The sequence below is a fragment of the Marmota monax genome, unplaced genomic scaffold (genome assembly GCF_021218885.2).
Source record: "Marmota monax isolate L192 unplaced genomic scaffold, Marmota_monax_Labrador192_F-V1.1 WCK01_AAM20220418_F8-fsc00001, whole genome shotgun sequence".
NCBI lineage: Eukaryota > Metazoa > Chordata > Mammalia > Rodentia > Sciuridae > Marmota > Marmota monax.
In genome coordinates this window covers 37251865-37277210 of record NW_026693777.1, presented here as the reverse complement: position 1 = coordinate 37277210, position 25346 = coordinate 37251865, and the positions used below count along the sequence as shown (strand labels likewise).

Below are 25346 nucleotides of genomic sequence, written 5' to 3'. Positions count from 1 at the left end.
TACAAATGGGATTTTATTTTATTTTTTTAAATACACAACAGCGGATTGCCTTACAACTCTTATTACACATATAGAGTACAGTTTTTTATATCTTTGTATATAGAGTATGTTCACGCCAATTCATGCCTTTATACATGTACTTTGTGGGTTTTTTTGCATTATAATTCTTACTACACAAATTTTCATATCTCTGTTTATATATACCGCAATTTTTTCATATCTCTGTTTATATATAAAGTATGTTGACACCCAATTCGAGTCTTCACACATGTACTTTGGGTAATGATGTCCATCACATTCCACTGTGAACAAGATGCACAATTCTTTATTAGGTTTGATTGTACCTAACCCATTTAAGACTTTCTACTTTTGCATTTTCACATGCAGAATTATAATTGAAGTTACTTAAGTGTTTTAGCAGCAGTAGATGATCTGGGGCAAGACACGGCAGACGAGATGCAAGGAAATTCTGTATAAGTTGGAGACTACCTAACTAGAGATAACCTGACTGAAATCGAAATGGCTTGTGTGTGAGGTCCACAGATGGCCCCAGAGCAGGAAGTGCAGGGGGATCTGCCTGGAATTTCCTGTGGTAGCCACCAGGTGGCACCATCGACCCGGGATGGTTGGTGATTTCTAGCACAGGAGGACCAGAAGAGGTTACTGGAGAGTGGTCATGAGAGAGGTGGTGAGTGAGTGCCATTCACACGCCTAGGACATTCACTGGTTGGGCGTTTGTAATTAACCTGGCAATGATCGTGAGTTGACATGGTTCACCTGTGGGTATGTGTGGAGAGGGAAAGGAAGATTAAGGCTTTTTTTTTAACATTTATGTTTTAGTTGTGGATGGACACAATACCTTTATTTTATTTTTACATAGTGCTGAGGATCGAACCCAGTGCCTCAGGCATGCTAGACAAGCACTCTACCTCTGAGCCACAACTCCAGCCCTATGGGCTTTTTTTTTTTTCAAGAAATTATAATGATAGCTTTATGGGTATAATTTACATATTATACAATTCACCCATCTTAAGTATACAATCTCCTGGATTTTAGTATATTCACATAACAACAATCAATTTTAGAACATTTTTATCACCTCAAAAAGAAACTACATCCCCTTAGCCATCCCCCCTTCTATGCCCCCTTTTCTCTTCCCCTCAATCTCGAATCTTTCTGTGTCTGTGAATTTATTTTTAATATTTCATATAAGTGAATCATATAATAGGTAGTCTTTTGTGACAGGGCTGTTGCCTGACTGTTACTACTTGCCTTAGCCCATACTACCCCAGCCTGATTTTGTGGCAGGAGGCATGAGGGTAGCTAAGCAGGTTATTTCAAATGATAGGCATTTCCAGACATTAGGACAGAAAAATCTACCTACAGTAATGATTTTTACCACCTAACAGGTCATCAGAATCAGCTGGGAAACTTTTAAAATGAAAGTTTCCTTGCCCAAATCTCTCCAAGAATTCAAATTTGGTAATTCTGGTCAGTGAGGTTTGCTTAGGACTGTGCGTGTGCGCGCGCTCCTCTGATGATTTTGAGATTGCTTGGCTGTCAGCAGTAGGAATCAAATGGTGAAGAAAAGGAAACCTGGTTTTGAATGGAGGCATGAGAAGAAGAAAGTGGCCTTTCTCTGTCTACTGGTTGTATCTGCAGCAGCTTCAAATACAGCGCCTCTTGTGCAGGCTGCAATGCTGGTTCATGTCAGATCAACATCTTTGACTGAGCATGACAACAGAACATATTTGAAGGCCATCAAAACCAATGACATCAGCCTTATTTGCCATTCAGCTGGCAAATATCTCAATGCAGTATAGTAGAAAGAATACTTAATTTGTTTGAAGCTTGCCAGGTTATTCCACTGCCGAGTTCCTGAGATACTGTGCGCATCCAGAGAGAGTGGATGTGAGATGTGACGTGCTGCACAAATTATCAAGGGACAAGATGAGGGTTTAGAGAGGTGCCTTGTTTGCCTGCCTCATTTCATAGTAGAGAAAATAGTAGAGGCCCCAGAGGTAAAGCTCTTCACTGAATGTCACACACCAGCTGTTGGTAGTGGCCAGCATGAGGACCGGGAGTCACAGCCTTTGCTTCCTCTTTTTTCCCCTATGTTTTACTTCCCTACATCCTTTTCTTTTGGGATCTGGGGAATCATATCCAATCACCTTTCATTTTTAGAAATGAGGAGACCCAGGCCTAATTTGTCCATGGTTACAGAGCAAATTGACTTATATTTCCTTTGTCTGGGTAGGAGTTAAAATAATGACAGATGAAGAATCTAAGACGGTACTCACATATGATTTCTAAGAACATCCCAAAGAAGATTCAAATATGGTGAGGCCTGAAGCTTATGCAATTTAGAAAAGCCCTCTTTAAGAAAATAATACAAGACCAGGGGTGGTAGCACGTGTCCGTAATCCAAGCAACTTGGGAAGCTGAGGCAGGAGGATTCCAAGTTTGAAACCAGCCTCAGCAACCCTAATCAACTTAGTGAGACCCTGTTTCAAAAAGGTGGCGGGGGTGGGGGGCAGTGCTGGGGCTGTTGCTCAGTCGTTAAGTGCCCCTGGGTTCATTCCCTGGTACCAAAAATATAAAAAGTAATACAAAACCAAAAATACCAAATTAGGTCTAGAACCTTGGAAATGGTCTGTACAAATGAGGGATTCATTCACTTCACTGTAAATCCACTTCTTGGAACAACAATGAAGTCCCAAGTCATGTGAATTCTGCTAGATTTTTATTTGTATAGATAATACCTGTCTTTCCAAGTACCATTTAGTTACCTCCACCTCATAGAACAGAGGCTGTTCCATCAAAAAAGTGATGTGCACCTGTTACATGTAAGGGAACTTCGAGGTCAGGAGGCTACTGACTAACTCAGGAGATGAGGCAGGAAGGCAGAGATAGACGCCACACTCCCTTCCCCACTGTGGTCTAGGCCAGGGATGGCTGAGGGGCCCATCTCTATTTGTGTCTCCAGTTTTGGTCTCAGAGAGTCTTCTTCACATAGTTATCATTCTTACTCTGCCTATCAGAGGGGAGGTAGCTGTTGTCATGAGGAAAACCCTTTGGGGTTTTCTGGAGTAAAAATTTTTCAAAATTTACATGACATTTTTGTGATTAACCCCACCCCCCACCCCCCCAAAAAAAACCTCTCTTAAATCTCAAATTACTGACTTAAAATGACACATTAAAGTGCTTTTATACATCAAGGCCACTTTTCCCCAAACTGTGTCTAATGCCACTGAAACAATTAAAATAACAAGGGTAACCTGGATAATCTATGCCTATTCTCAAAGAATGTATTTTAATTCCTTTTGGTAAAATAACATCTTTATCTAATTCTGTTTGTTTAAATAATTGCATTAGTATTGTCTTTTTTTCTTTTAAAACTTTGTTTCTGCCACCTTCTGAAAGATACAACATGGAGTTAGAGATATATCGAGGCTCAAGAGGGGAGCTAGGTTACTTGAGGGGTTTTTTATTATGTTTGCTTTATTTCATGTTTTTATTGTTACCTTCAGTTTTATTGAATTCCTGTGGAGGAGACGGGACTTAGAGCTGTGAACTCAAAGTCCCTTTAAGTAAAACCAAGCACAGTCCTCTGATGAGCATTTCCCTTGGACTGCTGGGAGGGATGGCCGCGCTCTGGTGCCATCCCAGGCTCGTTGCTTCTCATGGCAGTTTTACTGTCACTCGGAAATGAGCCTCCTGAAACCTTAAAGCACAGGGGGGCATTAAAACCCTAGCAGGTTTACAACAGCCCATTGAAGCGCAGGGCGGAGGGTTCCAGAGCCCACAGTCTGAGGAGCGGCTGGTCAATTCTGATGTCACACCAATCCCATCACTGGGGTGTCTCTTCCTGTTCTTTCTGAATCATGGATTCAAACATCCTCAAAAACTCTTCCCGGGTAATTCCAAGACTCTTAACACATCAATTCTAAGGAAAGAAATGAACAAATATCCAGAGGAAAAGAAGTGTATTTAGGATATGGTTTTAATTAAAAATTTTGAGTTTTCCTTCTCAAAATTGAGTATGAACCATTAAAAAAGGGAAAAAAAGAAAAAAACCTCTGAGTATAAAAGCAATAAAAGCCATTATTACCACTAAAGATTTTGATTTTTTCTTTTTTTCTTTTTTTGTACAGGGGATTGAACTCAGGGCATTTAACCACTGAGCCACGTCCCCAGCCCTTTTTAATATTTTACTTAGAGATAGGGTCTTGCTGAGTTACTTAGTGCCTTGCTAAGTTGCTGAGGCTGACTTTGAACTCCCGATCCTCTTGTCTCAACCTCCCAAGCTGCTGCAATTACAGATGGATGCCACGGTGAGATTTTGAATCTTCTAATAAACAAACAAACAAAAACTGGTCTTCTCTTTCCCAAGTTGTCCTCCTTAATAACACAAGGGAATTGAGTCATGTCTATAGCTTTAAAGTGCTAACTATGGCATACATAGGAATGCATCCTATAAGATGCACAGGCACACACTATCAGCCTGCAGATCAGTGCAGAACATATCTTCTAGTGAAGGGACCGCTAAAGAAACAGGGAGCTGGTTGGAGCCACCTGGATGCTTACTTTCTCCTCAGTTACCTTGAGTCTACCCAGATTGCTAGTTATACAGGTCTGTTTACCTCTATCCCACTCAATTGGCCCTTCAACTATTTTTCTGATCATGACCCCTCAATCCAAGGAAAAAGAAGAAAATATTAAGTGCTATGCTTGTACCAGTCAGTCTTCTCGATGAAGAACTATTGTCACCCCTGTTTCATAGAGAAGATAACTTGTTCAGGATCACCTATGTTTTTCAGTTTCATAGAGCTCATGAAATATAAAATGATGACCACAGCTAACTTTCATTAAACACCTTATATTTTTCCACAATTCATGAAAAAGCCTTAAAAAGGACTATTTTAGTTTTAACCTCATGTCAACCTCCTATGGTTGAAATTATGTGTTTCATCATTTTACAGACATGATCATGCAGCCAGTATGATGGGGCCAACATTCAAACTGAGGCAGCTGGTTTGCAGAGACTGCACTTTGGGTCACCAAGCTGAGTCTCCTGTCTTCCTGTCCATCCAGTATTTTGTCACCAGCCCCATGTGGCTCCTGAGCACTCAGAATATGTCTGGTTTAATTTGCATTGGGCTACAAGCAAAACCCAAGCACCATATCTTAAAAACAGTATGAAAACATGCAAAATGTCTTATTGGTAATTTTTCATATCAATTACATGTTGAAATGACAATAACTTGATAATAATAAAATAAACTATTAAATTTAATTTCACGTATTTTTAATTTTTTGAAATGAGGATAGTAGACAATTTTAAATTATATATGAGGTTCACATTGTATCTCTCTCAGATAGTGCTTCTATATACTATTCCAAAATAGTTTATAGAGACTGAACTTTTCTTAGGCCAACATCATTTCTGATGTGGATAGAGAGGTTGAAGCCAACCTTAAATGTAAGGCTGGGGTTGTTTATAAATTTTAATTGCTTATGCTTTCTTTAACCCTACAATCATGTGTGGGCAAGGGAGATTGCCTCTTTTATGGTTCAGAATATATACATATATATATATATATTTTTTTTTCAATGTCTGCATGGGATGCTTCACCTGCTAAGATGTCCCTCTTCTATCTACTATGGTATGAATCGCTTAAGCTTTCAATACAGCTATGTGACCCCCTTGAATCTGTCTCCTACAATGTGTTATTGGATCCCAGCTCCAGGTATGGAGCCTGACAGAAAAGTGATTCTTAGTGGGTAGCCAGCATTTTCTGTTTGTTTCGTTGTTGTTATGTTCTCAGTTACTATCAACAGGCAGCAATTACTTGGATCCAAAAGGAACAAGCGGGGAATATTTGTGTGAGATGGGAATACAGACCAGAAAAACATTACCAGAGGTTCATAGAGTCTCTATTCTTCTCCCAGTCACATGCCCTCCCCTCCTCAGGCTGGAATTTTTTTAAAAAAGGTCATGACTGCTAGAAACTCAGACACAGAAAAGCATGTCCTACAAGAAGGTCAGTGTGTCCAAAACAAATGTTTATTCTAGCTATCTATGGCAGCTTTGGACGGAGCAAGGGAAATAGGAGACTGATAATTAATGCAGGTACCAATTTGTAAGGTTGAGTGAGAAAATGTTCTTTGCCATGGCCCAAATTGAGTCCCCCTGCTTAGGCTACAGACATAGGTAGGGGACTGATGTGATGAAATAATTACATGCTTAAGCCACATACCTCCCAGCCTGTGCTAGTGACGCTCCTCTGATCACAGCTAACCTACAAGAAGAGGACTTTCAGTACCAGGCCCTGCCACCTCCTGCCTCCTTCCCAGCCAGGATGGGCACATCTTCTTGCCTTCTCTGTAGCTGTTTCCCCACTAGCCTTCTTCTCCTGGCTTGATAGAGACCATTAAAGAACTTTGTGGGACAGAGGGTCACCCCCTTTCCCATGGAGTCTTGTTTGAAGTCATCTGCTGGCTCACCCATTCATGCTTTCCTATTTACCAAGCTTCTGCATATCTCTGCCTTTGTGTTGGAAGCCATCCGTCAGGCGCTTGACCACTGATTATTTATGAGCTTCTTACACCTTTGCCTAGCTGTGGTTTGGCCTTGGAGATTCTGCCTTTGTTGATTTCTGCCTGCCTACCAGGATAGTCACTGCTGTTACCCTTTCTCCTTATCTGAGGACCTCATAGAGCCTGCACCCATCAGAGCCTGCTTGTCTTTTTTGCAGTTCTGGGGAATTGGATCCCAGCCCTTGAGCATGCTAGGTAAATGTTCTATCACTAAGCCACATCCTGCTTGTCTTTTTAGCTGATAAAACAGAGGGCCTGGGACCCTGTTATTGAAATCGCTACTTTAAAATCATTACCTCAGAAGTCCTGTAAGTTGCAAATTTATTTCACAGGAGCAGAGCACCACATATTAATTAGCACTCATTGTCATGGTGGTAGAGAACCTTAAACAGAAGAATGACCCTTAAGACTTGTCATGTCATTGGGAGCAGAGCAGCTGACAAAGGATGTTGTCAGTAAGAGTCAGTTCAGAAAGAACGGTTGGGGTGGGGTAGATAGTCGGAGGCAATCTAGTGCCATGTGGAATCAGATGCCAGTGACCCAAATTCATACTTTGACCTTTCACCAGTTTTGCCCAGATTCTCACCTAATCCCAAATACCACCACCACAATTTTGTTTTGTTACTTTTTCAGCAATAACTGATACCTCAACTTAAGTTCCACTCTGACCCCCAGCTAGATCATATAATTTCAGCAAGAATCATAGAATAAAGTTCTTAAAGGACCCAAAATGAGCCTTAACCTCAATATGAAGATACACTTTACCTCCATATAAATTGATGGGTTAAGACTTCATTTCAGGCAGCAAATAAGAGTTAAATTAAGAAGCCAGAAGTGCTATTGCAAATTATCTATTGAAATGGCTTTCCCCCCACCCCAAAACCTGCCATATTTGCAACTATCTCCAAAATGCCTTGTTCCAAATTATTGTATTTTATTCTTTGGATTTGTGTATGTGTTGGGGAGGGGAGGGGCTTGTGGTGACTGCAGGGAAATTGGTTCAACTCATAGAATAAAATTTGAACTTTTGCAAATGAGTAAACAGCCAAAACAAACACTCTTTGGAAAAAAAATACACATTTTCTCCTTTTGAAAAACAAGCAATGCCTAAGCAAAATACCTTAAAAGTGAACTAAAAAGCTTTTCTAAAATAAACAACTCTGCTTGTGATCCTAAATTGGGACCACATGTAGATGTGAAAGCTGCAAATGCTGTATGCTTAAGACTGTGTTTCTGCTTCTACTCTTTGCGTGCCTCCAAGTAGATGATGATAATGTTGCCCTTGGTCCCAAAGGAGCCTGAGCTTTTTGGATCCTTGGGTTGGGGGTGAGGGGAAGGCTGAAGAAGAAAGAAGAGGAATGAAAATAAATGCCTTTCAAGTGAGCTATCTGAACAATGGGTTTTGCTTTGCTCATCTGCCAAGGCTCACCCCAATTCAGATCTTCCATAGGGACAAGATGAGCCAGTGATGGGGCATTTGCCCTGTGGGCTATGTGGGGACCAGGCTCCAACTGGGAGTATAAGTCTAGTACACTGCCCTCGCCAGCCCCCTGCCCTGAAGCAAATCAAGGAATAAGCCAATTCACCACAGATAGAATCATTCCATTGTTTTTCTCAATAGCTAAGTGCTGTGTGCTTTGGGATCACATGTCATGAGTTTGGAGTATGTGGATATTGCAACATAAGCCTTCACCATTCTAAACAGCTTCCACTCACAGGGAGGAGAGTCCAGGCCACTATATCCGTGTCTAAGAGTTAAGGGTTGTGAGCTCATTCTCTCATTCTGGGAGAGGTATTTCTATTCTATGTGCTCATGGTCTCTCTCAACAAACTGGCACTTACATCAGATACATATTTTGTCCCCTTTAGCTGGAAGGCAAGCTCCTTGAGAGAAGACATTATGCCACTTGCTTTGGGATGGGGGAGGCCTGCTCTGAAAAAAATGAAAAGATTGAGCTCAAGTGTTAATTTAATTATTTAGTTTTAAATTGATAAGGAGTCACAGGTGCTAGCAAAAAGCTTTGAGCTGCTGTTGCACAAGATCCCAACTCCTACACTGTGATCAGAATGAACAAACATGTAGGATTCGTGCTCTGTTAATCGTGCTGTTAAGAAATGATGTTTGGATAATAAAGTAGCTGGCATTTATTGAGTACTTACTACATACCAGGCACTGAGATAAGCATTTGATATGCAGTATCTGATTTGGTTCTCCCACAGTATGTTATCCCCAGATTAAAAGGGAGGTAACGGAGGTGCAGCCAGACAGAGAGGTGATAGAATCCCAATGTGGCAGAGGTGGACCTGAATCTAGGGCTCTCATAACAGGAAGCTACAGAAGTTTCTTTTATAAAAAGGATGGTTTTGCTATGGATCCACAGTAGATGAAAAAAGTTGCTTTTCGTAAAATATGTTTGCATTTTAGGACTCTGATTTCTTGGCAGCAATCAAGGCAAAAAAGGAAAGTCTTAATACACAGAGTGGGTCTTGAGATGGTCATGTACAGAAACTGCTCAATTTCTTTTATTTCTTCCTTTGAGCCCACTTGAATTACCTGAATTGCAGGAAGCAGAAACATGGAGATTAGACATCAAGAAGATTAGAGCCCACCCTTGTGCGGGCCTCCTCTTTCAGGCTCTATTTCCTGTTAATAAGGGCTAACTTGCGTTTCCTTCTCCAGCCCTCTCTTCTTGCCCCTGTCTTCTTTGCTCCAGTGGAGACGGTATGTGGGTGACTCTGCCTGTATGCCATACCAAGTAGGAGAAACCGAGGCTCGGATTGTTCAGGTGCTGACTGATGAGTCCTCCCAGTGAGGAGCAGTGATTGTACTTTTTGTAAAAGTGGGTTAACTTCAAGTCATGGGGGAAAAAAAACAAGAAATTTTCAGGGCAAGTGAGATCTTCCTTAGTAAGGCCCTTGGTATCCTGGGATGGGTCCTCATTTAGTCCCTCGTGTCCTCTCCGTGCTCCACACTGGCCACGTTCTGCCTCACTGCTTTCCACGTCAGATGTCTCCTCGGTCCCACTTTGCTTTGCCCTCCTCCTGGCTTAGGGGTGGGGAGTCCTCCCCATATCTCCATTTCCTCTCCTCATTTCTTCGGGTGCTTTCTCCCTTGCACCTTCAGCTTCTGAAGGAGGGTGAGGAAAAAACCAGAGGGGGAGCTATTCCTCAGAGTGACCTGACAGCTTCAGTCTCCCAGACCAGTAATGAAAGAAAAGCTGGTCATCACTTTAGAAATGATTGATGGATATTTGCTGGAAGAATGAAGGACAAGACTACAGCGTATTTTTAGCATCTGCTGTTTGTGGTAACATAAGTGAAAACTGCTGGACCCTGTCCCTCCCGCTGAATGGCTGGTATTGAGGAGTGTGTGCCCACTCCCTGCCAGCCTCTCCTCACGGAACTCCCTTTTTATGAGGTGGGTGTCTGGCTCCTTGGCACCAGGCTGCCCCACCACAATTCTCCTTTCTTGCCGGGCACTGATGCCCAGCTGCAAGAGTCCATGGACAGCTCGGCATGGGGTGCGGGTACTGATGGGACGAGGCTGGCTGCAAGCTTGTCAGGGTGTTACCAAATTGTGAGGCAAAGTCTGCAGGGCAGGGGCTCTGTCTGGATGCTCTCAGCCTTCTGGCATGAGTCAGCACTCAGACACGAAGGAACCATGGTAGTGAGGGCAATGGCTGGTTTCCCATTCAGAGTGGTTCTGCTGGTGCCTGGCTCTGTAGTGGGAAGCCAAAACCCTGGTCATTGCTGCTTTGGGTCCTTTGAGCTACAAACCATGAGAGGCTCCATTATCTTGACAGGTGGTTCTGCCAACTGTTGCTCTGGAGCTGGAGCTAACCTTTGAAAGATGGGACCCCACTGGAAAGGTATGGATGGGCTGTATAAGGCCCCTGGGGATTCTCCTCATGCCTTCTGGAGTACAAACAATATTGGAATTCCAGACTCCAAAAATAGCACTGATTTTCTGGTGACTTTAGGCAAGTAATTATCTTGCAAGACTTTTAAAAATGTTTTTATTCATGCACTATAGTTATACATCTGGTGGGATTCATTTTGACGTATTCATCAAAGTGTATAACAAAATGTGCTCCATTTCAATCTCCAGTACTTCCCCTTGCCCTCCCCTCCCCCTTATCCCTGATCCCCTTTTCTCCATTCTACTAATCTTCTTTCTATTTATTTATGGTTAAATATAAAAGTGAAATTCATCGTGATATATTCATATATGCACATAGCATAATTTGGTCAACCTCATTCCCCAATTCTTTCCCATCCCTTCACCTCCTCCCTCCTCTTTGGTCCTCTGCCTCTACTTTACTGGTCTCCCTTCTATTTTTGTGAGATCCCCATTTTTATTCCTTTTACCTCTCTCACTTTCATATGTAAGAGAAAACATTCAACACTTGACTTTCTAAGTCTGGCTTATCTCACTTAGCATGAGGTTCTCCAGTTTTATTAATTTACCAGAAAATGACATAATTTCATTTTTCCTTATTTTATTAACTTTTAAAGGATAATTAGAATATAGAATGTATAGTAACAGTAATCACATGTCTGCATGGGTGAACAAAAAACAAAGGATAGCCTTAAATCTCTTATATGTTTAGGAAACAGTGTTAATGATCAGAAATATACTTAGTAAAAGTAAATATATATAAGACAGGTCTTCAAATCACAGTGTAGCCCTTCTGTTCAGATACAATGTATAAAAGAGAGCACTTATTGGTTGACTTGTCAGTAAACTTACATAAACTTTCATTTTATAAACTTTTACATAACACTTAGACAAGGCTTAGACAGATAGTTCTCAGAGATGCATACATATACTTAGATACATGTATTTTGGATGTCAACAATATTGTTATAACCTAAATAACAGTTGTTTGTTTAGATAGTTACAAAGTAATCATTTAATACTTTAAAACAGGTACAAACACTAACTCCTTTGAGATTTATTCATAATTTCATTCTTCTTTGTGGCTGAGTAGAACTCCATTGTGTATATATACCACATTTTTTAAAAAATCCATCTGTCTGCCAATGGGCACATAGACTGGTTCTATAACTTGGCTATTATGAATTGTATGTGTGCTTTAAACATTCCCGTGCATGTATCACTATATTATTTTAGTTCCTTCAGATAAATATCAAGGAATGTATCATGTGGTGTTTCCATTCCTCGTCTTTTGAGGAATCTTCAATCAGCTTTTCAAAGTGATTATACTAATTTGCCATTTACCAACAGTGTATAAGTGTACCTTTTCCCCCCACATCCTTTGCAGCAATCATTGCTGTTTGTATTCTTGATGATTGCCTTTCTAAGTGGGGTGCAATGAGTTCCTAGTGTAGTTTTGATTTGTATCTCTCTGATTGCTAAAGATGTTGAATATTTTTTCACATATTTGTTGGCCATTCTGTTTATTCTTTTGAGAAATGTATATTTAGATTTTTGGCCCACTTATTGATTAGTTTATTTGGTATTAAGTTTTTTTGAGATTTTATATATTCTTGATATTAATCCCCTGTCAGAAGAGTAGTTTAGCAAAGATTTTCTCCTATTATGTAGGATTCCTTTTTATACTCTTCATTGTTTTCTTTGTTGAGCAGAAGCTTTTTAATTTGATGCCATCTCACTTATTGATTCTTGGTTTTATTTCTTGAACTTTAGGAGGGTTGTTATGGGAGTTGATGCCTATACCAATATGTTGGAGTGTTGACCCTGTGTTTTCTTCTAGTACTTTCAGTGTTTCTGGTTCAATTCTTAGGTCTTTATGACAGTTTGAGTTGATTTTTGTGCAGGATGAGAGATAAGAATCTAGTTTAGTTCTTGTATATTGAATATCCAGTTTTCCCAGCATCATTTGTTAAAAAGGTTATCTTTTTTCCAATGTATGTTTTTGGTACCTTTGTCAAGGGTCATGATTATTCTGTGTGAATTTGTCTTTGTGTCTTCTATTTGTTCCATTGCACTATGTGTATTTTTTATGTCAGTACCATGCTGGTTTTGTTACTATATTTCTGTAGTATAATTCAAGTTAGGTATTGTGATGTCTCTAGCCTTACTCTTATTGGTCAGGATTGTTTTGGCTATCCTGTGTATTTTATTCTTCTGTATAAATTTTAGGGTTCTTTTCTCTGGTTCAGTGAAGAAGGTGTGTCTTTGGTATTTAATGGGGATTGCATTGAATCTGTAGATTGCTTTTGGTAATATGGCCATTTTGATGACAATAAGTCTGCCTGTCCATGAACATAGTATGTCTTTTCATCCTCTAAGGTCTTCACTCTTTCTTCAGTGTGTCTTAATTTTCATTGTAAAGGTCTTTCACCTCACTAGTTAGATTTATTTCTAAGTTTTTTTTTTTTTTTTTTTTTTTTGAGAATTGAGTAGTATTCTTGATTTCTTTCTCAGCCAAATCATTATTGGAGTATAAGAAAGCTATTGATTTATGTATGTTGACCTTGTATCCTCACAGGATTTATTTTCTTAATTATAGTTATGATTAGTAATTCTTGTCCTACTAAATTCACTAGAAGATTTTTGGTGAAAGATGAAGGATGTAATTTGCACACATTGAGAACATATCTGCAAGGGAGGTGTTTACTTCCAATTCCTGCAGGATTCGTGTGAATGAGAAATGGTGCCACAGGCTGCTTTTCTTGTGAAATGTGGAGGGCCTCTTTAATTGGAATAAAGCCTTGAGTCAAAGGACTTTCACTGCAGCTACAACTCCCTAATCTGAAGCCTCAAGGGGCTTTTAAAAAGGCTCTCAGCAGCTCCACTGGATGTTGCAAATTCCATAAAGCAAGATCAACACCCTAGGGTGCTCTCAGAACTAATTTAATCTTATTTTACATGCAATTTTAATGAACTCTATTTTCTCATTTTTCAGCTCTTTGTTACTAAAAGCATGATTCACAGACCAGTGGTTTTAGCATCACCTGGGAATTTGTTAGATGGTGAAATTTTTCCTTTAAAATGATTAAGTACATGAATATTGATCTTAAAGGGGTTGTTTCAGTTATCTGGGTACTATATGGAAAACCATGTTCCCCAATAAAAAGATGAGTGACATATTACTATAATTGGAAAACTCAGTTCGGATTTTGCTTCTTATACATATATGAGAGTAAAATATAATACCAGAGATTTATTCTAAGAAGCCAGTACACCAGAAATCTCACGGCTGTTCAGAGTTAAGTAAAAATTTTGGTGTTTTCTGGAATTAACTTTTCATGTTTTTATTTACTAGACATTGCAAATGTTCAAAGTCACTAAAGCAGGAAAATGGATTTGAAACTGAAAAGAGTTTTAATTAACCAGAAAGATGCATGCCCTGCTCTGAATAAGTGAGAGGGGAAGGTGCTGAATTCCAACTAGTGTCCTTAAAACTGCTGCTGGGAGTCATGCTGGGACCCGACCAGTTCATGAGTGGCAGAGAAGGAGCTGAGGTCCATCAGAGAACCGAGGCTAGGGAGAGACTGACACCAACAAGGTCAACTGCCTGGCTGGATCACCAACCTAAAAAGCATATGCAGGCGAGGGAGAAAGGCACAAAGCAGAGGATGGGGATGCAAAAGGGAGCCAGATGTGGGTGAAAGCTTAGCAGACTTTTATGGAGTGTTCCAGCACAGTCCAAGAAAGAGATTTAAGGGCTCCAACCCAGATCAGACGAATTCAGGTATCCTTTTCCTTCTTCCTACAATTGCTCCTGTGCATCACAATTGAGTACAACTTTGTTGCCATGATGATATAAGCAAAATCTATCAATAAATCAATATCTAGAGTTTAGCAATAATCAGCTTCCTGATACCAATTTTATCACATAAAGCGTAGGTAAACCAAACTGGGCTTTAAAATTCATTTGACAAAAATTAGGTATTTTCCATTCACTTTAGAGATATTTGTAGATTGCTATGGCTGTAGTGGCAACAGATAAATAACACATCATCACAGGGTAGAATTAATTACCTGAAATAATTTCAAAGCTGTAGGTGAAAGATCCTGTCTTTAGCAATGGTGTTGTTTTCTCAGATCAGCAGACCTGTAGACTTTGGCATCTTCACAGACTTTTGACTCATCTGTGTTATATGTATGGCTACTGTGGCCACCCTATACCCAATCCTTGTCACTACACTCCTGCATTAGAGCAACAGTCTTAGAGTAGCCCTTCTTAATTTCCTTCCAAACTGTTTTGTACAGTGGTCAGTTGCTGTACCACTATGCATTGTCTACACCATGATTAATTGTACTGGGGAGTATATCTTATTACACACCACTGGTTTATTGTGTTAGTCTAAATTAACCATCTAGACTATAGCATCATCTAGAGAATAGAGACCAGATCTGTCATATTTTTATCTTCTATAACTTTAGCAAAATAACTGATATGTTTCTTCTAGCAAGAAGTCTTCCATGCCTTAGAGAAGGGCTAGATTATTCTCTCTACACAGCTGTGACATCCTGCTGTGTCTTGCTTCCAGTATAAGTGCATTAATCTCTTTCTTTTTTTTATTTTCAAAACAATTATCTTTTATTTTTATTTTTAAAAATTTGTTCTAGTTAGTTATACATGACAACAGAATGCATTAAATGTTTATTTCTTTTTTGTATCGCTATAGAGTATACACTAATGAAAGCAGGGTCCACATGAGAATGGTTCATCACTGACCCTCCCGTACTTAGTCCAAATCTTGCCTTATAGAATATACTCAATAAATATTTCTTAAATTGATTAGTTAATCATTTTAAAATGTATCTGGATGTAAGATAGTGAAGGAGATTGAAGTGAGTGGACCAAACATCATTCGTAGCACCATAACATTTTGATTGACGTGGCTTCAGGTCTAATAGATCAACAATATCTAAACATTATAATGAACCAGATAACTAGCATTTTATTGGGTCTGCAACCAGATGATTTTCAAGTTATTTTCCATAAGTGCTTACTTGTCTATAAAACTCCAGGTCCTGAGTGCAAAGGGCAACTTTTTTTTTTTACTTCTACACATCTCCCACAGTTCCTACCCCAGTGACTTTGTTTTCATTTGGTGTCATTAAGTGCAGTTTGAAAAGAGCTTGTGTTCTAATATATCTGCCTGGTTCTAAACATCTGTTGCTCCATAACAAGTGTGGCATTCATTTTAATGGCTCTGGTGCACACAGGTAAACAGAGCCTTGGCAGGCCTTTCATAAGGGAGACTGTGTTTGCTTCCTTCATTAATTACTAATGGGGCATTAAGACATGCATTCACCTTTGAGCCAAGTTGGATAATTCCTGGCATCTAATGCTAGGGTGCTTTCAAAAGTTGAAACATGTATTGACACAGCAGAGAGCATGCCCTATAGCAAGCACAGTGGCAGCGCCAAGATTATACAAAGCTTCAAATATATCAATACCAAGTGTACTGATATGTCTGCTTAATCCTTGCAACTTTTGAGTTAATGTGGAATAATAATTACATATGTCCAGAGTACTTCTGCAAGCAGCTACCACAGCGTGAATTGGATGAACCATCAGAAAGACACAGAAAGGTTAAAATAAAGAGATGACAAACCAATGGAATAAAGAGTAGCAGGCTAATAGGAGAAATATGAATGAAAGCATGCTTTATGAATTAATTTTTATTTAACAGCCAATTACTAATGTAGTTAAAATGAAGAATTTATATCCTTGGACATGCCAACTAACATAGCATCAAAGTGATAAAATGAAAACAGTAATAAGAGATTGGCAGATAAATAGTAGTATTCGTAGATTTTAATATATTGCCATCAGATTATGATAAAATATAAGAACATAAAGAATACACTTAAAATGTTGAATAATTCACTATTTTTTGACGATTATGGGTTATATAAAATACCTTATTCTATTATGCACATGGAAAATATACAAAAATAATAATATACTAGTCTGCAAAACAAATACATTTTTTCAAATGTAAAAATTCTGCAGGCTGCCCACTCTCATTGCAAAGCAATGAAATATAAACATGAATGAAATCAACAACCCAGATGATTGGTGGTTTATGAATTTGAGAGCTAGGGGGAATTACTGGAGATAAGATTGCCTTTTTAAAGTTAAACCTCAAATCAAACATAATAAATGGAGATTGAATGATGAAAGTAACTTTATAGAGATATTATGACTTCCAAGACATGGAGCCAGACATGATCTTACTGAATATGTATACATTCCCAAAGAAAGAAATGTATCAATCCAAAGTAGAGTTGGTTGAGCCCAAAATAACAAAAGCAAGTTACTGCGTTCATCCAGGGAGAAAGAGAAGTCCATCCAGCTGAACTCAGGTAATCTGGCCAGTTGGCAAGATTATCTTGTGGAGGTGGAAGGTGGAGCTCTAATTTCAGGCTTGCCAAGTCATCTTTTGTTTCTGAGTTGTCGTTCCTTGTTTGAGTCTGTGTAGGGGGTGGGGGGTACTGTACACTAAAGCAGCTGTGAGGGGTTCCTGGGCCTAAATAAAACTGAGAAATATGAAGTTCTTTCAAGAAATGGTCTGCTCTCTGATGGAAAAGGAAACTTCCTGAAACTTATAAAATGTTAGGGCTACAAGAAAGTGTCCAGAAATTGATATGCATTTGCACATATACAGTAAAGCAAGTTATGCAATCAGTGTAAGTTGTTCCTATTCTCTGCTGGGCCCTGGGTTCTGAGAAGGTTTTGGTATGAAGTACTTAGAAGTTTGTGGGAGGCATAGAATAAATGGGAAATGACAGAATTTTTTTTTTTAAACAAATGCTGGTGGGATAATAGGTTAACTGTTTTACATATACCAAAATAAATAACATATGTATTAAAGAGTCAATTTAAAAAATAGAAAAGCTAAAAGAAATATCCCAATGTTGGTAGTACCTCTGAAGGGACAACAACTTTGCAAGTTTAGAAGCACAAGAAGAAATCACAAAGGAGAATAAAAACAAGTCTGACTAAACAAATATTAAAAACTTATGTTGGTAAAGTATTGTAATAATGACTAGAATTCAAAGTCAGACAACATGGGAAAATATTTGCCAAAGCTGTGATGGCCAAAGGCCTGATATCTTTATTATGTAGAATGCTTGAACAAATTGATAAGATAAACATTTTAATTCCAAGACCATAAACAGACAAGTCATAAATAAGAAATCAAAACTAGCAGATAAACATGGCAAATATTTGAATGAGCTGAAAAATCAAAAGACATTTAAATTTTTCTAAATTAAAATTAGCAGAGGAAGTTTAAAAAAATATTTTTACAAATCCCAATGGTTACTAAGGATGTTCTAAAATGGTATTCTCATTTTTTGTTGATGAATTTCATTAATTAGTACCTCTTTTTTTGGAAAACATTTGGCATTACAATATCATGAGCCATAAAAATGTTTATAGCCTTTGACCCGGTAATTAGACTTCTGGGAATTTATCCTGAGGAAAATTAATCCAAAATATGGAAAAAATTAAATGCCTAAAACAAACTGGGAAACACTAAATGTCTCACAATAAGGGAATAGTTAATACGTCATGGTACAGCGATTGGATAAAAAAAACTACATAGTCATTCATAATTACAGGAATAGAACCCAGGCAGACAAACGGAAGGGTGCTTGTGCTTTAATATGAAATAAAAATGAGTAAAGCTTTATGTATAAAAAGACATGCTGAGGAGGAAACGAAAGATCAGAATAAATACCTCAAAATTTAAGTGGATTGAGCCAGAATGGCAGGATGAGAGGTGACTTTTTTCTTCACCTTTTTTCTCATAATCTTCTTTCAGTAACCTCCTCCCTTTCTGCCCCTACCCTCAACCGGATCCATGCCCAGCTTCCAGAGTCCTTCCCATAGGTGCCATGCAAATACAAACTCATCCAAGAAGCCCTCCCATCGCGCCAGCCAAGTGAAACTCTCCCTTTCCACACTCCACAGGCTGTATTCACATTTCTATCATAGCTCATATATAATCTGCCTTATGCTGAAATTATGTATATATATATGATATAAATATAAAATCTGTTTCTGCATCTAAATTTCTAAACATCTAAACTTCCTTCTAGGGCAGGAACTGTTTTATTTATTTTTCTTTCCCCAAAGCATAGAACACAGCATCTTGCCTGTATGATATGCCTGAATTAATAGTAGCTAAAAATGAATTTAATTGCACTGCAATGAACTTCTGATTCCTTTGCAGGTGGAGCTCATGAAGGTCTGCAGCACTTGGGTCCTTTTGGCAACATCCCCAACATTGTGGCGGAGTTGACTGGTGACAACATTCCTAAGGACTTCAGTGAGGATCAAGGCTATCCAGACCCCCCAAACCCCTGTCCCGTTGGAAAAACAGGTAATGGACTTACCCTTGGGTTCCCACGGAAAGTAGAGGCTTGGGGAGGAAACTGGAAATTCTAACACCATCTACAATACAGGCTCTCCCTGAGATTAATTGCTCCTTTCATCATTTAAATTGAGGCCTTGTCTTCCCTGGGGCACAGAGCTTCCATCTTGGGATGGAACAACCAAAGTAGTTGAATGTGTCTGAGCAAAATGGAGCTGATGGCCTGGGATGGCAGGAAAACCTGAATCACAGCCTGGCTTCAACCACTTCATCTCCCTTTTATTTGCCTCCAGGGCTTTGGGTGGGTAGGAAGAAAGACCAGTCTGAGTTTGGAGAAGAGCCATGTCTCCAAGGGTCTGGGTAAATTGATTAGCTATATTGTAGTGCAGTGGTTCTTTAAGTGTGCTTCTGGGACCAGCAGCATGATCATCACCTGGGATCTTATAAGAATTGCAAATTCTCAGGCCCTACCCCAGACTTATTAACTCAGAGACTCTGGGGCTGGAGCCTTATGATTGTGGTGTACACTGGAGTTTGAGACCTGCTTTATAAGAGAATGGAAAGGGACCCACAGTTTTAGCCAAGAGGTCCGAGTTCTAATGTCAATTACAGCATGTCATTCACTTCCTTAAGTCCCAGTCTCTCCATTTGTGAAAGGATGACACAGCCAAAGCCTTAAAGAATCATATAGTATAGACTGGGGATGTGGCTCAGTGGCAGAGCACTTGCCTAACAAGCACAGAAGCCCTGGATTTGATCCCTAGGGCAGCAAAATGAATAAAGAAACATACAATGTAGTTCTAAGTTATCTTGACAAAAGGAAGATAAAGACCCATGTAATCAAGCACTAGTTATGTATATCTAGGACTCTGAGAGAAGAGCATTCAAAGTGAGCAGATAGAGGTGGATAAAACCCCAACTCCAGACTTCTTGTCAGGGATTATCTGCCACTGACTTTGCTATTAAGATAACATATTCCACACCATTTGTTCAATCACAGTTTGCAACTTAAAGGGAAATCACTTGCTAAGTGTAACCATTATTTGTGAGAAATTGCTTGAGATCTGCCTCACAGAGAATCATGCACAGCACAGCACAGCATGGGTGAGCAGCCCAAGAAGGAAACCTCTACTCCCTCTCCCCTGCCTGCCCACCTCTGAGCCACAGGCCAAGAGCAGCAGGGCTCCAGCCTCAAGGGTAGAATGTGGATTCTGAGGCACATTTTCAGGTCCCAGATCTTCCCAGAGCAGGTCTCTATCTCTGTATCTCAGTCTCTGCCTACTCACAGGTACTTGAGAAACAATTATGAAAAGGGTGTCAAGCTGCCACCTGCAGACCACCTGAGCTCTCTGTTTGCTCCCCTTCCCTACATGTTAATTGCCATAGATAAAGACGTTAGAAATAGCTCAGTGCAGAGAGGACTGTCCCAGTACAGGTGCACTACGCATTTATTCAGAATGTGACTTTCATACCAGCTTCATGCTGCTAGAGCTGAGAAACTGCATGCTTAAAATTGCTAGAAGGCTTACAATCTGCCTAGAAGCTAGACAACCTGGCAAATTGTAAGTAGACCCCTCTCAGTATTGACTTTTGAAAAGGAATCTTCTTTCCTCTTCTAACCCTGAACAAAATTCAGCCCCTCCCATGCCCCCCCTTTTTTTATTTTAAAGAGACAGCGAAAGAGAGAGAGAGAGAGAGAGAATTTTTTTAATATTTATTTTTTTAGTTTTCGGTGGACACACATCTTTATTTTTTTATTTTTATGTGGTGATGAGGATCCAACCCAGCCAGGCAAATGCACTACCGCTTGAGCCACATCCCCAGCCCCCCTGTCTCCCTTTTTAAAGCCATTGTCTAAAGTCCAGTAGAGATTGAAAAAATAATTCACTTTAAGAACATCATGCCTAGTAATGTTAGAGTGTAGGAAAAAGCAGCAGCCAGGAGGGATAAACTTTTTAAAATTTTATTTGAATGGAGGAGATGCTTTATTTGGAAGAGCAATCACAGAATGAACTGCCATTTAAAAAGGGAGATGGTGGGAGAGGGAACTAAAACATATTACAAAACTATTATGTGCCTGGTGTTCCATAAGTGATCAATAAATGATCATCCTCACAGCAACTCTGTAAGGTAAGTAGTTGATTATTTGTACCTTACAAATGAATACATAGACTTAGAGAGGCTAGGTTGACTTTCCCAAGGAACTAAACCCATCTGGGTCTTATGAGCTGGGATTTGATCCTTGAGCTCTGATCTGACGGACTCTAAATTGTCAGCCATTTCTACTGTACTCACAACCCAGCACTGTCTGAGGATTGTCGCTGCTATTATATACCATACTTTCTCAAAGATGCTAAAGTGTTTCTAAAGAGCTCACTCAAGATAAAACAGTGAGTCATGATGAATGAAAGTGCATTAGTTAAGGAAATATTTAGTGTTATAAAAGATTTAAAAATGTTAGTGACTCATCACAATAGAAATTTATTTCTCACTCATGTGAAGTTCTGCCAGAGGAGGGTGAGGGTGTGGTGGGGGTGGATGGTTCAGCACCCCAGACTACCATCTTTATACTTGACACCCACAATTGCCCTGTTCAGCAACATGCAGTGTGCAGACCCACAGATGGTGGGAGGACCGAATAGGGCATTGCAGGAGGTTCTTATGGGCCAGGTCTGGAAGTGGAATATATCACTTCTGCCCATATTCTATCTATTGGCTCCCAACTCAGGTTTATGACTTCACCTGATTGCAAAGCAAGACGAGAAAATTAGCCTAGTTATGTACTGAGGAGGGAAGGGAAGTCCTTTTGATGAACAGCCAACAGATCTCTGCTATAGGAGTAGAAATGTGGGATAAGTAGTCCCCATCCAATAGGGAGACTAGATACCAGGGGAAAGTAACTTAGAATAACTGATGATATAAATAGACTCTGACCTTTGCATGTCTAGATGTTTTTGATGAATTAACTCTTAGTATAACAATAAATGCTGTGGCCCTTCCTCAAAACCTTTGGCTGTTTGCAGTAGATGATGGATGTCTAGAAAACACCCCTGACACCGCAGAGTTCAGTCGGGAATTCCAGTTGCACCAGCACCTTTTTGATCCGGAACACGATTACCCAGGCCTGGGCAAGTGGGTAAGTCAAGTCTCAGCTGCTAGTATATTTTGTGTTCTGGTACTCCAAAGGTACTGATGGCAGAGGTGAGCAATATGGATAGAAGGAAATAAGAAAACTTGTTTAGAAGTGAAATTTTTTTTCCAGAAATCTCTGGTTGAGAGGGACTTTAATTGATTATCATTCCAAATCACACTCATGTGTCTAGGAGCAACATATCAAATCCATCCAAAGAGACAGCAACCAAAACAGATCATATCAGCTATAGTCTCCAGAGGCTCCTTCTTGGATCTTCTCCACAGCCCACATCCTAACACATTTTTGGGCTTCATCAGTATTTCAGGCCACTCACAGAATTTTGTCAAAAGCAAATGATTTTTTTTAAAAAAGGTGCTTAGAAAACTTGCAAATTTGATCTTTAAACTAAGAGTGATGATCTCTGCAGAATCAAGAGAAAAAGATGTCCAAGCTTTGAAACAGACATATGTAAGCCTTACAGAAAGAGAAATTCCCAATGTATTGTAGCAGTGAGCATGGTTGGTGCCAGTCACCAGTAAGTATGTATTGCTGTCGGTTAAGGAAGTTGTTTATAATAAACACTTTTGAAAGAGAAATCATGAGCCCTTGGTACCGGGGTGCTAAAAACAAGTCTCGTCAATGTGACCACACTCTTCTGTTTGCCAGCACCCTTCACGTACTTTCCAGCTTGATGGGGGATGTGAAGTGGGCATGCTGCATTTGGACATCAGTGAAGTATTTGACAAGATCATGTATGATCTCCCATTGGAAGAGGTGGAGCGATGCAGCCTAGGCAACAGAGGGAGCTTGTTAGAGAATCCATGTCAGGATGGAAGGGGATTTTTACATGGTATCCTGCATGTCTTAGCACTACCCCACTCCATATTTTTACCAATATTTGAAATAAAAATATAGAACATGTACTTATTAGATCCTTAGAGGATGACACTAAGTTGTAAACAATAACCCTGGATGACAGAGTTGGGATTCAAGGAGATCCCAACAGGCTGGAATATTGCTGCACACACGTGTAAAACTGCACCAGGACCTGTCTAGGTTCCTGTGACTGGACTGATGCAATCAAATGCCCAAGTCCTGTGAGGACAGTGGGGGAACACTTAACAGGGTCAACTCACATATAATAGTCAAGTGGTCAGTACTTCTGTAGAACAAGGGAATGAATGAGTGTGTGGGCAGATTTCCAAATTGCCTAAGCCCTTCTAAGTCCTCGATTCACTCTCAGCTCATTACTGGCTAATGACTTGGCTTCCTACTTCATTGGGAAGCAAAGTCGTTAGCCTTTTGAGAGATTTCAAACCTTAACTCCCTGCCTTCCTTCTGTAGCGTTTTACTAAAAGAAATCCCTCCTGGTTAATGACCGCTTGCATTTCTTCCAGCATCTTGCTTCAACCTTGCATGGAAATAGTTCCCTCTGCCTTCAACATACACACATTTCACAAATTGAAGCAACAAAGCAAAAATACTCCTATGTTAATTTTCTTCTCCAGTTTGCCCTCTTCTCTTCTCTTCTCTCTCTCTCTCTCTCTCTCTCTCTCTCTCTCTCTCTCTCTCTCTCTCTCATTCTCTCTCTCTCTCTGGTTCTGTTAGGGAGAATTGCTTTCTGGAGCCTTCTCCAAGCCTACTAGTGGAGTTGGTACATGTTGAATTGAACAGAAAAATATCTGGAGATTCTCAAATAGAATACTGCAATCATGAGACCCTTCTATAAAAGTTGTCCTGGTGGCATTATTAAAAGACAAAATAGAGGGAGAAGAGACTACAGACAGGAAGAAAAAATAGGAGAAGTGATTCTAGTTGTGATAGCTGTAAATACAGTGAAGAAGGTGAGAATCCATGATATTTCAAAGTGGGCAAACTAACTAGAATTATTATATGGTGTAAATGCATGAGGAGGAAAGATGAGAGATGCCAAGTCGATTTGAAATGGGTAGTATGAACCTTTCCTCCCTTCCTTCTGTAGCGTTTTAGTGAAACATTTTAAAGAGATGGAGAAGAGAGGGAGAGGGAACAAAAGAAGGGAGCAGAGAGAGGGAGAGAAAGAGTGGAAGATCATGAAACAGCACCAGGATGGGGTCCACAACGGAGAGGAAAGTATTGCCAAACTGAAGCCAGGGCCAGGTTCACCAAGGAGGAAACAGAAGCTATGGAGCCTGTTTTGTTTCAGGTACTATTAGGTACTTAGCATACGATATTCATCAAGACATGGTACTGTTTTTTTTTTTTTTTTTTTTTAAAGATTAATCTTGTTGTTGAGATGAATGGCATGCAAATAAATTTAGCTTAGCCCTGTTTAGCTTCGTATCCCAGGCGTGTTCCTATGACCAGGGAAATTCTGGGAAAGATGGAGGATAAGGGTAAAACAAGACCCAGGTCTGAGGTCCAGTGTGACTAATTGACATGCTAGCCATGAAGGAAGTGAAGGCACTAGTGAAGGTAGCACTGAAGTCCCAGGTGGGAAGGTATCCAGCCTAATTGGGAGACGCAAATGAGCAAAAGGAAGAAAGGAGATCTAGAGAAGGTCCAAGTGAGGGCAAAGAGCCTAGTTGGTGGTGTGATGGAGTGAGAGAGAGGGAAACTTCCCACTTTCCAACTTTGATTACCTCCTCTTCAAAACCTTTGTAGATTTCTCTCACTATATTCCATGCACTCCCAGTAAGAGGCCAACCACTCTCCCTTATTCTCTTTTCTGCCTTCTCTAAATCCTGACTTGTTTTTCTCTCCTTCATTTTCATTCTTTGTCTGCATCAGAGCCAAAGATTAGAATTTAGGACCATACGTACAAGACAAAAGTAAGATCATAGATCAATGACCAGGAACAGTGTTTAACACCTTTTATCAACTATAATTATGTGTTTGTGTGAACTTAAGTTTCCTTGTTTATTTTATAATTACCACCCAGCAATAAAATAGGACTTGCTTGGCCTCCACATGGAAGTCTGAATGAGTCTGTCTTGCCCTTCTAAACTGGGACCACACAGACTTGCCTCCTCACTTATACAGGGTAGTCTCAAGCTTGTCTTCAGCTCAACTATCCTTTAAGTTCATAAAGCAAATATCTTTGACAGTAGAACTGCAACACAAAACCCTGCTTCTTTATGTGCTAGTAGCCCCTGTTTTTGACATTAGCTGGAGCTAAGCTACATCTTTAGCAGTGATTCACATATTACAAATAATCAGTGTCTGTCCTGTTTCCTGCATGCCTCTCTCATTGTTAATGCAACAAGACACATTTATTAAATGCACATCAGACGCCTTCTGGGCTCTA

General features: G+C 39.8%; 1 protein-coding gene across 3 annotated transcripts in view; it reads left to right on the top strand.

Annotated features, from left to right (window-relative positions):
- The window catches only part of LOC124104744 (neuroendocrine protein 7B2), a 76925-nt gene that overhangs the window by 43439 nt on the left and 8140 nt on the right, over positions 1–25346 (top strand). For 2 of the 3 annotated variants that reach the window (XM_058584669.1, XM_046461836.2), the window contains 2 exons: positions 18787–18936; positions 21954–22063. In XM_058584669.1, the coding sequence (XP_058440652.1) occupies positions 18787–18936; positions 21954–22063 (260 nt within the window). Of the gene's footprint in view, positions 1–18786; positions 18937–21950; positions 22064–25346 lie in introns of all 3 variants that reach the window. The other variant, XM_046461835.2, reaches the window with a different exon arrangement.